We start from the raw sequence: 18,199 nt of genomic DNA, 5'->3' as shown, positions 1-18,199 counted from the left end.
TGCGTGCCTAGGATTTCGTAACTCCCCTTTCGAAAATCCTTCCCTGACATCCGTTTTCACGTTTAAATGTTGCTTGGCAACTAGGAAGCTTCAAGGAGCTGGAGACGGAGAAAGAGCAGACGAAATTGGGTTTCACATTATAATGGTCCCTACTACACAACTCATTTTTACCTTTCCGGTTGTATCTTTTCACTACAATGTTACTTTTTTAGTATCTACATATTCACATTTGCAGCATTGAAGAAAACCTTATAACAATTATTGAAAACAAGCTGAATTCGGAATACAAATTTTTTCATAAAATTTCAGAAATTTTTTCAAACCTTCTATCTATCCTTCCTTACTTATGAAAACAATTAAATTAATTGATATATAAGGGTGTGAGGGAGTGATTCAAATGCCCTTGTCACCGCTTTTCTCTCCTTCTATGTATTTATCATCGGGTAAAGAAAGCATGACCGTCAAAACCTGTATGTTTTCTATTCTTATTCTCAACTTCTAAGTGTTTCTCTATTTCTCACCAGAACCTCAGCCGTTTTTTGATGTCATCCAATCTTTTATTCATTTCAGAGAACTAAAGTTTCAAGGTGAACGATTAGCTATTTGCTTTTTCTCAACATTCGTAAAATTCTTCATAAAATTGTTTATGTGTTCAATTCAAAACACTGAAATTTCTCATGTAATCTGAGAGTGTCTGTCGGGTAATGGAGGTCATGAACCGCAAATGATTTCTATCATTGAAAAGTGAATAAAGAGGGAAAAATCGTCGGAAGACGTGTAGCAGAGAGGGACGGGAAAGACTGTCGTGTCCTCCCACCAGTTCTTCTACGACTTTTCTTTTTCTTCTCCTCTTCTCTTCCTTTTTTCTCCTTCTTTTTCTTATTCTCGTCTCCACAAATCAGGATTTCGTTGATCGAGATGAGAAGAAACCGATTATTCCCTTTTATTTCTATATGTATAGCTGAATATATGCCAATTCGACACGCCACGTTTTTCTTTTTCATGTTGCTAAAGCCGCTTAACCTCGTTCTTCCGAGGCATTCTTTGTTTTCGATTTTTCTGTTTTCAATGTTTTGAGTGGAAATTCATTATGGTATATTATAATATGTGGGTATACATTTTTGGATCACTATTTTAGTTTTTACTTTTTGCCTGATTGAATTCGTCTTAAGTGAAACGCAGACTATTTCAATGACATATTACATGACAAATAAGTAAAGCTTGACGACAAAACAAATTATGCCGACTCACCCCCTTTTCCCCAACTGTTCTCTATATCGCTACTGTCCACTGATAACACAAATATCAAGTGTTTTGGACATGCCTCTGCTTTCCAATCCGCACAGAAAATAAATGAGCGAGTTTTGCTCTTTTCCCTATTGAACTGTAGGGAGCTTATTACTACTAAACACTGGGACGTATGTTTATAAACAGATTTGCTCTTCTTTTCTTGCCACTTTCGTTCTCTTTTCGTCTTCCTTCCAAAACTCCAATGCGGTAACCTTGAGACGATGCCTCTTTTGGTGCGCATAGTGCAAACACTTTAGAAGTGACCGGTATGACGGTCAACCGCTCTTCAATTCCAAATAACGTTCCTCTCCTTTTCCGACTTTTCTACTATTTCATTTTTAGTTTTGCATGTTTTTGGTTTTTTTGTTGAGAAAACATGTAAACATGAAACTAGTTGATTTATAGTGAGGGATAATATTTATTGGGAACGAATTGTAAAAAATAAGCGGCGGATAGTATCTCATGTTCAGTTAATTTTTTTCACTACAGTTGCGACAACAACTAATTATTTATATCAGTAATAAAAAAGAGTAAACGCATTATTCCCAGAATCTTCCTCAGTTCCCGCTAGGGAAAATATTGTCATCTTGAATATAAACAAACGTTTGTTTTATTTCATTGTGTTTTTGTGCACTTTTCTTTTTTGCAATAGTGCATTCTGATTTTCGTTTCTGCTCAAAACCAAATTTATGAACTATCTAACATAATATCTCTATAAGTTAAAATTAACATGGTTTCAAAAATTCAAATCACAAAAATAGGGATCGTCTCTTACTAATCCCGGTGTTTTCTTTTTTCGGCATTTTTGTATCAACAAAGGCGCCTCTACCTTTTTGGCTTTTCCACTCCCATGCTTTTGCATTTCTATGAATATCATTTTTTTTTTCCTCTCTTTTATCTTTTTTTTCTGCCACAGAAAACTTTTTTCAAACATTTTTATTCTTCGCTTCAGAGAATAATAGATACCATCCACTATTTTATTATCTCTTCTTTTTTCTCTGTTGTTGTATACATTTTTTACTCATCTAGTTTTTTGAGAAGGGCAATGTTCCAAACTCACTAGGGAAGGCCCTCGAGTCAAAGTGGAGTTATGGGACGTGACCTATATCATTTGAAAGCTGAGAAAACGCTGATTTCAAATATATATTCAGTTTTTGCCCTCGAGGCCTGGTATTCGAGAAAAACAAGGTCAAAGTTTGGACCCACTGAAAAGTCATTACCTTTCCGACATGTGTAAAATATCGGCAGCCTGGTGTAGGCGGTAGTGAGGCAGTGCGGCATGGAGAAGGGTGTGGGTTCGGTCCCCAGCCACGCCAAAGTTTTTTTGCATTTTTTGTAATGAACTTTTATGATTCTCTGACCAAGTCTGTCTCACTTTTTCAAGATTTGGATAATGTTTTATTGATTTTCATGTGAAAATAACTACTTTTTAAACAATTTGTTTTTCAAAAATTTTCAAAAATTTGTCCATCATTTGATGGTCGAACAGTGGTGAAGTACTCGGAAAATTTTTCTCGTCTTTTTTGTTTCAAATAGTTTATATTTTCACATGAAAATCAATAAAACATTAACCAAATCTTGAAAAAGTGAGACAGACTTGGTCAGAGAATCATAAAAGTTCATTACAAAAAATGCAAAAAAACTTTGGCGTGGCTGGGGACCGAACCCACACCCTTCTCCATGCCGCACTGCCTCACTACCGCCTACACCAGGCTGCCGATATTTTACACATGTCGGAAAGGTAATGACTTTTCAGTGGGTCCAAACTTTGACCTCGTTTTTCTCGAATACCAGGCCTCGAGGGCAAAAACTGAATATATATTTGAAATCAGCGTTTTCTCAGCTTTCCAATGATATAGGTCACGTCCCATAACTCCACTTTGACTCGAGGGCCTTCCCTAGTCAATGTCGTTTTGTCGGGTTGGTATGTGCAGAAATCGGAATTGAAAAGAACAAGACAACAGAATAATATATCAATGGCCTCCCACCCAATCTAATGTCTTTTTTTACTAGTTCAAATTCTCCTAATCCATCTAATTGTAGTTTCTTCATTGACAAGACCACTCCCAAAAATTCGAGAGAAGTGAAAAGAAGACTTTCATTTTTTGTTGAAAAGCTAGTACTGATTTGTAAATTTCTAGTGAATTCTGTTTTCTTTTTTCATTTGACTCAATTTTCAGCTGCTTGACGTCAAGGGCAAACTGACGTAATTAACTTCTACAGAATGTAGTCCGAACAGAGACAAAACGTTTTCAGCACTATATTTTTATTTTTCTTTAATCCTTAGTGAATTGCAAAAACGAGAGTTCTGAAACGAACTTCATTATTATTGCTTTTCTTTTTCGCTTTACTTTTTTCTAGGTAAAATTCCAAGAATGAGCTTGGTTGCTAGGAGAAAAACGAACACAAGGAATAACATAGCATATCATAACTCTGCGGATATGAGTGTGCATAAATATGCATCCGGAGTCCTATGTCTGAGTGGTCAACAGATTTGTATATTTTTTATAACTATCATAAATGTGTTGATGGGTTTTATATAAATAAGCCTCGGGGGTGGGCTAGGAGCACTGCTTTTCCAAACAGGCTTCTGCAGGGCAAACAAACGCTATTATTTCCACTTTTTGCAACGTTTTCTGATTGATTTTCGGTTTCCTAATTATTGTGTTTCAAAACTTATCGAAACGTTGAAAAACCTTATGTTGCACTTTAAGATACATCTGTGGACTCCTTTTCACCAGATGCATTGAGGTCATTTGCTCCATTTTATAGAATTCTAAAACATTTATTAAAGGTCAACACACAGTCCAAATAGTGATCAGTGTACGTAGCATATAGAAATTTTTGTTAGACTTCAATAGAAAGACTTGCTGAATAGAAAATTGACATTATAGAAAAATCATGAGCTTTTTTGCCAAAACTTTCAAACCGTCCAATTTTTATTACTTCCTGTCTATCTATTTTTGCTGGTTTTGGTTAATGTTTTTTTATCAGAATATTTATAAAATCAGAAATCGGTCGTCTTATTTTTAGCTAGAAAAAAACATAAACATTTCTGTGTTTATTGTTTTCAATAATGATTTTTATTTTGAAAAGATCTTTTTTATGCACAGGAAAAGTATAAACCAACAAAAATAAACCGAATTATTTCATTCTAACTAACAGTATTACACTAAACTATCGATAGAACTGCTGATTCCCACGAATAAAAAAATCCTAGACCTACTTTCTTAAAAAAGAGAGGTCAGAAATCTCGCCCTACCGCACTCCTCTTATTCTGGACCATTCAATACTGATCATCTCGTCATTATTTCTGTTTTTTTCGCGTTCTACTCTTCTTCCTTCAGTTTCGTTACCTATGTCCATTTGTTTTTTTTTCCTCCATCAACTTTCTTCCGTTTCTTCGCATTCTGAATCATATTGTCCTGTCATCATCGCCTCAAATATTTGCAGCGAAACTATATTTTTTCCCTTCCGATTTAATATCAAAATCTGCTCCTCAAATAGTATCCCTTTCTGCCAGTTCGTGCCACGTCTTACAAAGAAAACTAATAGTTGGTAAAGTACAAACAGCAATAAACGAGGAGACGTCGGTCAAATTAGGCTCGAGTTACATGTAGTAGATTTGTTGAAAATTTTTGAATTTACTCGAATTAGTGAGAATGTCGAGACAAATTTGGCAGAGATTGGGTTCCGATAAGTTTTTTGGTATAGGCTACGGTATGGAAGAATCAGAGTATATGATCTTGTTTTCAAAATGGAAATTAAAAAGTTTTCTCGACGAATTAACAAAAACGGTACCTCATCTAATTGAAACTCAAGTATAACATGTCTATAATATCACGTCCCTCCGAAATCGACTATAAAATATCAAGGAGTGACCAAGTTTTTGAAATAATAAATAACTCTCTGTCATATTTTTCATCAGTAACTTCTTCTGTATTTCTAATTTTTCAAATGCGACGATCTTGTGAGACACTCGGTTTGGATAGGCAAGGCCGACAATGAAAAAAGTCACTTTCAAGTTGACTTTTGATAGCTTGGTAGCCGAGTTACTGTGAGTTTTGAACTTTTTATTGTTGAAACTCTTGATTTCCAGTAGTTTCATTCCATTTTCACCTATCTCTGTTCCACATATGGTATGAGCTAACCGAATGAATAAACAATGACATCAACTGAAGGGTGGGCGCTAAGCACAGTGTGATGGTTCTCTCCCACAATCCGCGAGTCTCGTGTTTCCCGCGCGTCCGTGTTGTTTTTCCCTCTTCGGAGCTCAAACCCAAGAAACCAAGACGTTTAAAAAAGGAGAGTATGTCTCCTTGAACGCAAAAAAACACACAGTATTTGCTCCTTTTTCGGGAAGAGAAGAAATCGAACAGATTCAGACCTCGCGCCCGTTGTCACGCCTACTTCGGACTGTTGCGGCGCACGGCCCGGATCGCCGCCCGGTCTCCCTCTACTCTCTCACACTTTTTCGCCTTCCCTATCGTTCTTTTTTCACTCGGACTGTATGCTGTTTCGCTTCCTTCTCATCGACGGCCATATAGACACACAGTAGTGGCGACGGACGCAAAACACGGCTCGGGGGCTCAACATTTCCTCACCCCGCAGAGCTCAATCCCTTTTCGACTGATTATCAACAATTCGAACAACAACAACAATAACAACTACTAGTACCAAAATTTCATTCACTAGCAGCTACTTTCTATATTCCTACTGAAATATGGTGCCGTCACCGGCTTTGGTCGGGACACCATCTGTGTTTCCACACCATCAGTCTACCTCATTCTTTCAAGAAACTGCAAGCTTCTTCAATCTAGACTGGGAAAGATTATGGTAAGACTCTTTATCAAGTATGTAGTTTACGGAACTTAATTTCGTTTCTGATATTCTCCTTATCTATGATCAATTTTGTACTTACCTATGAACTTATTGAAATGCAACCGAAAACATTTTGGCGTTTAATTGTCTGTGTGCACTATAGTTTCAGATTGCAAAATCAATCTTTTGTAATTTTTAAAGATTTTGAGCATGTTCTGAACTAAATCATTATTGTAGCTTAAAATCCATTGGTGATCTTTCTACACAGGCTCTCGAGCACTAAACACATCTCTGAAAGTCAATCGTAGTATCCAATTCTCAAATTTTAAAAATCTGCATTTCAATTCGAAACTTTCAGTACATAATGTTATTTTGCATTTTTCTTATTTGGCCAACCTATTGTTGTATGATTTTGGTCTGACCATTCTGTTCTAACGTTCTGAATCATATCCTGATTCCCTCTCTTTCATTTTATTCATTAAACAGTAATTTCTGATGTTTCTTTCTTCCCAACAAAAAAACCTCATTGTTTCTTCCTCTTGCTTCCTTCGTTCATAACACATTGCTCTTCACCCGTTTCAGTCCGTGCGCGGCGCCGACCATTTTTGTCTCCGATTGGTCATCGACAGTTCCAAAAATACACTGGCGCGGGCGCCACGGAAAACCGGCATTTCTCTGCGTTCTAAATTTGGAACAGAAAGGTACACAAGCATGATGGCATTCCATCATCCCGTTGCCGACGAGTTTCTGACCAAAACCAACCAGAAAATAAGCAAGAAAAGAATTGATTTTTAAATAAGGAACTGATCTGTGCAAGATAGTACCGTTCTATTTGCTCTCTCACCTCGAAAACTAAAACTTTTGCTCTAACCGAGCGTTTTTTGCTCCGAACGTGACAACACGAGCAAATATTTCTCCGCGGTCAGTCATCAATGAATAGGTCAGGGGTTTTGTGCAAATCCACAAATAGTTGATAACATGTAAAATCACAGAGGAAGAGAACGTAATGCTACTAACTCGCGTATTAGCAGAGAAAACATGTTTCTATGATGAAGGGTAACCTGTATAGTGATGATGGGCATTTCTATCTCTCTCTGCCACTTCCCGCCAATGCCTTCCTGCCCAGCCATCGGATATACAGAAGAGAACACCGTAATTTATGCAACACAAAAAGACACTCATGCGCGAGGAAGGGAGGTACGTCCTTCCTCATTTCTCAGGAGTCGACAGTCCACCTTCTTTTATCCTCTTCCTTCTTCCGCTCGCTTATTGATTAACGGTATACGGACGTTCATTGCGGTGGTGTGTACGTTCGTTGCGGGAGTAAGGATGGCATTAGTTGGCATTAGACGACCCCGACCTTTTTTTCCTCGTTTTTGTCCTCATATCGCTTGATCTCACCTTCCTGACCGTCACCGTCATTCATCCGTCAGTGTGTCGTTTACGACTTTTTCGGTTATGACAATTGTATTCCAACCTTTTAAAATATAACTTTTTTATTTAACAAGTTTTTTGCTAGAACGGTTTTATTGTTCTTTAAAATTTCCATGCGACGTGTTTCAAGGGAACTCCCTCTTTGTTATCAAAGTATGCAGAGGCGGTGGCTAGTGATAAGGACATTGAAAGCACTAAAAAGCTGAATGGAATGAATGACACAACAAGGACTCGCCCACCTTTCAAAAAGTATACATTTGCATAGACACCTTAAAATTAGATTCTTAGTTCTCGCATTCTGTTTTTCGACCATGTTGACAATGTGAGCGCTGAAGACGTTTTGTTAATTAAAATAAAAGATGACGCTTTCTTGGTGTCGAGAGGGTTACTTGATTCCTTTTTGTTCTGCAACTCAGTCTTTTTCTAGACTTCTTCCGTTTAACTCCGTGCTAGCCAAAAAGTGATTGGATAGACTTCCGGTTCTCACTATTGACATTTTTACTCATCTACTCGTACTTTCGACATAAAATCTTGCTTGATGACTCAATAATTATGCTTCGTTCTGTTTTTTTTCACTATATTTATTCTTGATTTCAGGCATTCACGCTCAAACTCGAACGCTACATCTTCGCCACGCAACTCTCCGTCACAGTTGTCTCCACCGATGGCAGCTACTGCAGCACTCCGCCGCAGTTCGGACTACGGTAAGTTGCATTTTGTTTAAAAAAATAATAACTATTACTACTGAACGGAAATGCCCAGTCTTCCGTTCTTACTATTTTTCGATCTCCCTTACTATTACTATTCATAATGGAATTCAATGCAAACAAACACTGTCAACGTTTTTTCGCATTGTTAAACGGACAAAAAATCCTTTCGCTTCCCACTTATATGCATCAATTTTCACTGGCCACGTTATTCATCACGCACGCACAAACACCTGTAAATTTGAATATAGTCTAGCAGTTGGAAAATAAGGGAAAAGATGGGAAAAGAATCGGAAACTAAAAAAATAATAGTAAAGAGAACAAGTAGTAGTAGTAGTAGAAGAGCTCAGCTGCTCGTTTATGTATGCATTGTGGAGAAGGAGGAGCACTGGGTTTGTAGTTGGAACTAGGGGGTCCACGGGTCACCGGAATCTTTAATTGCGTCCCGACCACTCCTCAACTGCAAAGTTCTTGATTACACAATTATTGAAGATTCTTGTTTTTTGTCCTAAGTTATTCATGTCTTATGAAATAGTGGTTCTCAATGAGAAGATAGAGATTTTACTGAAGCAAGACGCAGAGACATAACAAACGGTAAAAGTAGAAAAAGAGAAAGTATATGTACACACAATTCACGTCTTTGCGACCGCCGACCCGCTTGTTTACAATTATTGATTGACCATTTTAAGGTAGACCAATTTGTTATACTTTTGAAAATTCCCTCTGTTTCGAAATTGCGTCTCCTCCCATTTGCGTAAATCAGAAATTCTTATTTTATCAAATCATCTCTATAGATGTCTTTTAGTGACTAATTTAACTTGTCTATATTCTGATAGAATATTGCTTTTGACAATGATTTGATTATCTGGTGTAGATGAATGATTCCTGCCTTCACTTTTTTTATTTCATCTTTTTTAGTCTTTTGTAGGTTGCTTCTTTTTTCTTTTTTCATGAAAAAATGTAATCTGGAGTGCAAAAGTAGGCCGTGGTAGGATAGACTGTCTAATGCACCCACACCCAAGGCCAATCCGATTATCGGTGCGCTGAAAATTGCGCAAAACATTTTTTTATCCGACTGTGAAGCGAAAAACACGGAAGACCGACAAAATTATTGACCGCCGCCACGTTTCCCTTTTAGTCCATCCACTTTTGACAAAAGTCTTCCACTCCAGTAGATCAGAATCCTAGAACCAGAATGATTTAGTGGAAAGAGAGGGGATAAAGTAGAACATTGCTTCCTCTTCGAACAAACGTTTGTCCAACGTTTTTTTCTTGGATATCCAATGAGAAGAAGTGAAAAGTGTACACATCATCATCTTTTTGCGCCCATTATCTTGAATTAATGCTTATTCAGGATAATCTATCGACACGATCTTAGAGGAAACGCTTGGAAAAGGGGAATGTTAGAAACATGAGATATTTCAGCAGTAGGGATGGGTCGATAGAGGAGTAATGAATTTCTAGAAACGGGTAGAAATTTGGTTTTCAGTCAAATTATACTTTCGTCTCAATCAGGCACCAAAACACATTTTCGATTTTCACAGTCCCATCACATTTTGATCTTTAAACCCACTTTTTTCAGTCATGTGTGGTTGTGTGTGCTTTTGCATTAACAAAGAAAACTGATTATTCCCATTTTTCCGTCAAGTCTCTTCGTCTCGCCGTCCAAAGGGGGCTCTTAACAAACAAACACCTGTGCGCGAGTGGAAGCACCGCTCGAAACCGTTCGTTCTTCTTTTTTCGAATGGTCAGGTGTTAATTAGCCATCACATCATGTGAAGCTTGTTTTGTTGCAACACAACTGTATTTTTTTGAACTTAAATTAGATATAACTTTTTTGAACTTATATTAAATTAAATATAACAATAAAAAATAGATAATCACTTTTCAATTAAAATTCGGGTGGACATTATTATTCCTATAGAAATTTAAAATATATAGAATTTTGAAGCAGACATTTTGCAGTTTTTGGTTAGGATTATTGATTTCTGTAAACTAGATGAACATTAAAAACTTGAGTTGTCCTGTTTTTGGCAGCTTGTTTTGTTAAACTTTCAAGTTTCTCGTACCAAAACCCACTACACAGTTTTTCCAACTATATAAAAAATCATATTTACCGTTTTTCGCTTTATGCTCTCTATCGTTCTGCTTTGAAATGTCTCCAAAATAAAACAAGAAGTGCATGGCGGCGTGTGGTGGGGCTCACGACAACGACTGGGTTTGTTTCGGAATGGCGGCAAAAATGGCAGAAGAGCGGGGGACCGAGTGGTGTCGTCGTCATTTGTCATATTTGTTGCATACACTTCTCTACATTTTAGGCTTATTTCAATAGCCGCCCTTTTCTGGTTGTCTTTTGTTCATAAACTAACCGATTGTTGTTCTTTGTCATTTCCTCCCACACGTTTTTGCCACTATCCATTGGCTTTGTAAAACGGAAGAGGCGTTAGAGTGGAATGAAAAAAAAACGTTTATTAGAGACTTCTCCTCCCTTTTTCACTACTGCCATTTTGTGTATATATGGCCAACCAAACTTGTAGGGTCGTTTCTCTAGTTTTTCTCACTTCTCATTCCTAGCCCCTTTTTTTTGTTTTACTCGTCCATTCCCATTTTACAAGTTGACTGACACTTTGAAATGAGAAAATCCAGGTCCCTCACTTTCATTTTTCTTATTCTCATTTTTTGCAGGATCCGCAGACACCGAGTGTGGCGAGCCGTGCGAGACTGGAGAGCCCGTTCCACTCAATGAAGTCGACTTGCTTGCCAAGATGGAGCAGTTAAACAAGTACGGTTTTTTTTTTAATTTCATTCTCAAAAATCCCTTAACGACATAGTAATGTGAAATTTTTCGGACGTATAGTCATGAAAAGCAGTTGGTCAAACATTGACCAACCACATCAGCCCCAAATCGAGAAATAGAAAAAATAGTGAATACTGTAGTTTTTCGATGATTGCACAACCATATATTTGCTTCTCAAACACATAGACAATGGAAAAACGAATTTTCAGATCAAATGAGGAAGACTCGCGAAGTGTCGCCTCGAAAAAGACAGGATCCAGCGGAAGTCGAAAAGGAGCACGAGAACAGACACATACTCCAGAAGAAGATGAGGTATTGCTTAAAACCTGAAATTCCAACGTTACCTTTTTTGATAGTATTTCCAGGAAGATCTATGGTCCGTATGGGGAGAACTCATACTCAACTGGGAGGTCGAAGTCAAAAAACGTCCGAATCACATCAAAGAATTGGTCAAAAAAGGAATTCCGCAGCACTTTCGAATGATTGCCTGGCAGAATCTTTCAAATGCATCAGTGTCAAGTGTTCATGATTTGTATAGTGATTATATGCGACAGACTTCGGTTTATGAGAAAGTAAGTATTTCAGCTTATAGAGTTTTGTTTTTGAATCAAATTTATTCTAGGTTATTCAACGAGACATCCCCAGAACATATCCAGAACTCGACTTCTTCAAAGATGGCGAGAGAGGCCAATCCCTCTTATTTAATGTCATCAAGGCTTACTCAGTCCATGACAAAGAAGTTGGATACTGTCAAGGAAGTGCATTCATTGTTGGTCTACTCCTTCTCCAGATGCCAGAAGAAGAGGCGTTCGCAGTGTTGGTCAGTCTCATGGAAAACTACCGACTTCGCGAGTTATACAAACCAACGATGACAGACTTGGGATTGTGCATGTTCCAATTGGAGTGTCTCGTTCAGGATCAGATGCCAGACTTGTACACTCACTTCAACAATATGGGTTTCGACACTTCCATGTATGCTTCATCATGGTTTCTCACACTTTTCACTACCACAATGCCTTTGGATATTGCTAACCGGATAATGGATTGTTTCTTGGTAGAAGGCATGGATTACATCTTCTGTATCTCAATCGCTATCCTCCAACAAGCCAGAATTGAACTGCTCCGACTCGATATGGAAGGAATGCTCAAATACTTCCAACGTGAAGTTCGCGAGCGATATGAAAACGATGCGGATCTCCTCTTCGCTGTTGCCAATCAAGTTCAGCTTAATGCAAAACGAATGAAACGATTGGAAAAGGACTATCTGGCCAAGAGGACAAAAGAGCAGGAGGAGGCCGTCGAGTTGCGGGTAAGTAAAAGGATCATAAAAGAAAAAAGAGGGGCCATTCCATTATTTTTGTGATGCCGCGGTTGTCAGAAGACTTCAAGCTGTAAGGAAATCACATGTTTCGGTGGGCAAAATATGCTCAAACACATACTCATACACAATCTCATATCTTGATAGATTCACAGACACTTTCATGCACGGTGATGAGAAATGAGAAGGGGGATGACGATTGGCGATAAAAAGAGCGATGGAAAATGAAGAGAAACGACGCACTTTTCACTCCTCTCTTCCTCCCGATTTTTTTTTGGTTTCGTGTCGTTTTCTCTTCCCGCTCTCTCTGATTTTGTATAGTCTGTGAGCGCCAACTCAATTTTTTCTGGGCAAAAATTGTACAGCTATCTTTAAAATCAATCGGCTTTTACATGTCTTCCATGACAGTTTTTAGAATTTTCTTTTGCTTTTCTTCTCCGAAAATTTTTCACTGTTTTTACTATCTTCCTAAATGATATCACTTTTTGACACTGGAGGATCTTTTCCTTTTGATGTCGAATTTCTTTTTTCTTTTCTTCATAACGATCAAAGTTTCTTTGTGAAAGTACATTGTCTAGTAACACGCCATTTTTCTGACTACCTATTTGGGTTAGGCCGCCAAAATAAGTAGGCACGCCCAGTTACCTAGTTCCTCTATGTTACGGTTTCTACTAGTTGATCGAGAATCATCAAAATATTTCAACTGAATGTCGAAACTGTTTGCTTTGGTTTTATGGTTCACAACCCCGTTTTGGTGACACATTTTACAGATTACGGTTTCATATTTTTGGGTTCTTCAAAAAGTCATTATTTTATATCATAAAGTTTTGTGACTAAGTGAGGACCCCCGACTTTTGTCCAATTTTTTGTAGTATTCAAGAAATGACACACCCACGTACACCTATTCAGTTTTTTTTGCGTTTTTCTATTACCTGCTGACATTCACTCTACTTTTGCATTCATAACCATTTCCTTATCGAACAAGAGGCGATGCTAGCTCACATGTCCGTTTGAAGAGGTCAAAAAACAGAAAAAAAAAGAGATTTTAGTGTTCGGTAATGTTTTGCATGTTCTAAAAATTTCGATAGCGAGAAAAAGAGAGAGTTGAGGGAAGAATAGTGTCACTGTTTACCACCTCCCACTTGACGGCAATAAAACAAGGAGCTTCAAGATAGGGTCTCCGTGTGTGTGCTTGTTTGTGTGTCATGATTGATTTTCTACCAATCTTTCACTCTCTAATTTTAATGATCGACAAATCGATAAGACTTTTTTTGACTCATCTCCATCATTCAAAACAGTCGATTGATTATTTCCGGTCTTCATTCCTTTTTCTTCTTATTCTTCCTCGTCGTCTCTTTCTCCCTCCGCCCCCAGGTGACTAACTGGCTAGTCTCTTAGTCGTTATGTGTCGGTCGATCAGGCCCGGGGGCGAAGACGAAAAAAAGAAGAGAAAAAGAGAATTTCGTGTTGTAACAAGACTTTTTCTATTCCTTCGTTCTATTTTTCACTTCTTAAGTTTCTATTTTTTCATTTCGCAAAGTTTCTCTAACTAGTGTTCATCAGTCCAACCAAAAACAGAAACAAATCAAAGGTAGAGCGCCCTCACCGAGCGCAAACTGGGCGGAGTCCTCCGACCCGCCCTTCCCGTTTCATAGATCGACCCGACCGGGTGGCGCTCCCAAGTAGCTGAAACCACCTCTCTTTTCCTATTAGCTTCTTCCACTACTTTTGCTACTAATTATCATTCCGTCACCTTCTTCTTCTTCCCTCTTAGTGTCTTCCATTCTATCGCGTCCCTCTCATTCTCCTCCTTTTCTTTTAATATTACTTCATTCATCTTGAGTGACCAACACATTACGCTCTTTCTCATTGTGCGTGTGTTCCTATTCTTCTTCCATTTTCACACTTCATTTCTTTACTTTCAATATTTCTTCATCTTTCGTAAATCTAGTAACATTTTCTCATTTTCCAGTCATGAAAACCCGCGCACAAATTGGAAAACAGCGATTTATTTGGACGAAAAAGGTAACAAATTGCTGCTAATCAGCATACTCAAGTTGAGAAGGTCAAAAAATCTCTTTTTCTACATTAAACTTTTACCCTTGCCGATAAATGTTGGTACCTTTGCCTCCATTTCCGAGAAATATTTGTCTTGACATTTGATCGTAAAATAAAATAAAATAAAACCAAGAAAGAGAAAAAAACGAGAGAAGTTGGCCTCTACGAGTGGTTTTTCCATCTCTCCCCAAATTTTTTGTCCATCATCATTTATAGGAGGGTTTATAGTACAGTCAACATGGAAACGAACTATTATATTAGATTATATAGAGTACACTCTCATCCAAAACTTGAACAGTTCTCGTTTTTCCTCTCTGACAGTTTTGGTTTGATTCGTAAACTGCATAGGTTATGTAACCCTCCCCGGGGCGTACACTTTTGCCATTGTCCATAGTAAGGGGTCGCCAGACCACAATTGGAATTCAGTCACCGGCACTAAATTTGATTTGTTCGTTTCATCATCATCATCATTATGTATATTCGCGTATACTTGTACATACATAGACAGTTTTGTGAAAGAAGGGCGTAAAACCAGTCTACTGGAAAAGGGAGAGAAGAGGATAAATGAACATTATTCTCCAATAATCTCACACGCGAAAAACAGTGAGATGATTATTTTGGAAAGGGCGAAATTTGTCACTCATTGTCTTTTGTCCCTATGGAGTGACTGATGAGGGAGCCTAATTCCATATGCATTGAGTACGTTTTTAGAAAGAAAAAAAGGAGCAGCACCCTCAGGATGAATGGCTTTAGATTGTTTTGAGTTCCCTGAAAAGGGTACGCAAAGCAAGTCAAAGGGTTCATATGAGTGTGACAAATCGCAAGTCATCATCATTAATTACTGAGCCGCTGCAATATATCTAGATTTTGATGGCGATGCAATTCGCCTTACACTCTTGATCTCACTCACTCAAACTTCTGTTCTCCCCCCTTCTCAGCTCAACATTCACATACAAATACACATATGTTGAAACACCCCCCACAAGAGTTCTAAGGGAAATGGGAGAGCTTCTGTTTGAACGCCCCGCGCCACATTTTTCAATCAACTTCCCGCAACAAATATTATGTGTCAGGAACAATGAGAGAACACGGGTCGACGGGATGGGGTAAATATATGAATTAACATGGTCACGAGAAATAGGATGACTGAAATAAGCTTTTACTTTTTCAGCGTCTTCGTACGGAGAACCGTCTTCTACGTCAGCGCATTGATTATCTGGAAGCAGAATCTTCGGCACTCGCCGATCGTCTTGTGAAAGGACAGGTGAGTAGCCGTTCGAAGGAACATTCTAGAAACTAAGAGACCATAATCTGTCTTCTTTTGTTGAAAATGTTTCTCCACCAAACAACAACAATACAATTAGCAACAAGAAAACCAGTTTATTTTTCTGTTTCAGGTGAATCTTGCCCAGGAGGCCGAGAACTACATCAACATTGCACATGAATTGAACAAGTTGCGAGACATGAACTCTGATGTTCACCGCAAGTTGGAGGGTGCCTATGAGACTATCAGGTGAGAGAACCGACACGATCTTCCGCTAGCATCATCATTACTAGCGAGGGAGATGGTCTAGCCAAACTATCTAACTAGCTAAACCTCAACTAGATTGTCCTGTCCGCTATGGAAAGCGTCTGTGACGTGTACAAACACTGCGTTGTGTATGCGGCAACCAAGCATTTTTCTTTTTGTTCTCTTTTCCTCTCTACTCATTCTTCTTTTCAATATTCCAAAAAATATTGAAACTGTGAGGAAGGGAAAAGGATGAATTGATTGACTAGGTCGAAATCAAAAATTAAAATCGATCTTATCATATCCTTCGTTTCGATGTCTCATCCTTTCGACACAATCCTAATCACAAATTTCGAAATCACCGTCACTCTAATTTGATTGATTTGCGGTCAAGAGGATAAGGGAATGATATCGAAACGAAGAAGAAAAAGAAGAAGACAACTGATACACATATCAAATTGAACACAACGTAATCGGATCCTCATACAGCAAGACTCGTCACATATCCACAGAAACATACACACACGATTTTGAAGGAGACGAAAGAAAAAAAGTACCCAACAATTGTTGTTATTATTGCAGAGAGTTGTCCAGCACAAGACGAGAAAACATCATGGATACGGGAACACAAGTGGACGATACGTCGATGATTGAGCACATTCACTCACTTCAGCAAGAACTCATGGAAGCTCATACCAGACAGGCGGATAGTGAAAACACGTTGAGGGACGCAAAACTCAGAGTCTCGGTAAGAGTGGTGGTGAAAAAAACAATAGGGAAACTGTCACATTTGGAATTAGAAAAATTATTATTTTCCACTTTATAACCTGAAATTAAGTTTTCCGGAGATCAAACGATTAATTTTTGCATTTTTGCTTCCTCTGCAACAATTCTGCAAAAATTCGACTAAAATGTAAATTATCACCCTTATTTTTTTCAGGAGCTCGAAATGGCCAACAAACGACTACTCGAGCATGAACCATCAGAAGACGTGGCCGGATTCCAAGAAGAACTTATTTCCGTCAAAATGCGTGAAGCTGAGAGTTCACTAGCCCTCAAGGATATGCGTCAACGTCTTGCTGAGCTAGAACAACACTGGGCAAAATATGTCCATGTCCGCGCATTTGATCCATCATCGGCGTCTATTGAGAAGGATTCAACTTCTGAAGCTCACTCAACACAACAACAGCCATCACCACCACTGACGTCTGCTAGAGCTCGTCTCGCAAAAATCACTGCATCACTCATTGGTGGTTCGACTGAAGAACCAGATCATTGCATTGGTGTTCGTGAACTCGAAGATCAGCTGATGGGTGTTCGAATCAAAGAAGCTGACACGTTGGCTGAATTGAAGGAAATGAGGCAGAAAGTTATGGAGCTGGAAACACAAAACCATGTGTGTACAAACCAGTTGAAACGACAAGATGATGAGATGAAACGTGTTCGTGAGGAGTCGGAGCAGTTGGTGAAAAAGAGGAAAGAGTTGGAACAGGAGTTGAAGGAACAAAAAGAGAAAATGGCTGATAAGGAAAGTGAAGTGAGCGAACAAAGGATCAATGATCGCTTGAAGTACTCGGAAGCTATTCAAACTATCCAAGAACTTCGCAGCAGTATTTCACAATTGGAGCTCAAGAAAGCGGAGAAGTGGACACAAAATCAATTGAGAGGTAGCAGTGTATGCGATCTTGATGAGGATTCTGTAAGTTGATAAAACTGATGAATCAATATTTTTTCATTACCGATTATTATTTCAGAACTCCCACGGGTCAATCTGTTCCAACGTTGACCATCTTTCGCTTGCATCCGATGAGATGAATGCTTTGATTGCTGATATGACTGTTCGTATTCCAACACTTGATGAGTTAGCGGAAGAAGGATCCGCCACCGAGACTGACGAGTTGCGTCCAAAGGTAACCATTTTCAAAACTGAAAATTTCACACTTTAAATTAGCCAGTTATTATAGGAACTCAACGATGGCAATGACACAACAGACTCTGGCGTTCAACTCTCTGACGGACACTAAATGTCTTCCATATCTCAAAACTCTATTTCTCAAAATTATTTGCCTTCAACATTTTCATGTTCTACTTCCCCTGTGTTTTGTAAATACGTGGTTTTTTGTCACTCACCCATCAACTTCTCCCATTGCACAATACCCCCCAACTCTAGCCGTTTTTCTCGTTCCCCCATACAAATCTTTCTCAACTACACACTTCTGACGGTATTACCCTTTTTGCCCATCAACCAACACTTATCTATTCCG

At 38.5% G+C, this 18,199-nt stretch overlaps 2 protein-coding genes across 2 annotated transcripts; one reads left to right on the top strand and one right to left on the bottom strand.

The window, feature by feature from the left end:
• Window positions 1-6,013: 6,013 nt before the first annotated feature.
• On the top strand, window positions 6,014-17,959 carry GCK72_023179 (uncharacterized protein; the record flags this gene model as incomplete). Its single annotated transcript, XM_053735274.1, has 12 exons — window positions 6,014-6,126; window positions 8,143-8,249; window positions 10,938-11,034; window positions 11,259-11,361; window positions 11,415-11,621; window positions 11,672-12,358; window positions 15,597-15,689; window positions 15,823-15,938; window positions 16,518-16,683; window positions 16,876-17,634; window positions 17,690-17,845; window positions 17,900-17,959. 12 exons carry the CDS (start codon window positions 6,014-6,016, stop codon window positions 17,957-17,959), a joined length of 2,664 nt encoding a protein of 887 aa, XP_053578840.1.
• Window positions 17,686-18,126, bottom strand: GCK72_023178 (uncharacterized protein; the record flags this gene model as incomplete). Its single annotated transcript, XM_053735273.1, has 2 exons — window positions 17,686-17,861; window positions 18,066-18,126. 2 exons carry the CDS (start codon window positions 18,124-18,126, stop codon window positions 17,686-17,688), a joined length of 237 nt encoding a protein of 78 aa, XP_053578839.1.
• Window positions 18,127-18,199: the final 73 nt, after the last annotated feature.

The sequence above is a fragment of the Caenorhabditis remanei genome, chromosome X (assembly GCF_010183535.1).
Source record: "Caenorhabditis remanei strain PX506 chromosome X, whole genome shotgun sequence".
NCBI classification, from domain to species: Eukaryota; Metazoa; Nematoda; class Chromadorea; order Rhabditida; family Rhabditidae; genus Caenorhabditis; species Caenorhabditis remanei.
Note: the sequence above shows the minus strand (reverse complement) of the source record. Positions and strands in the feature narration are given on the sequence as shown.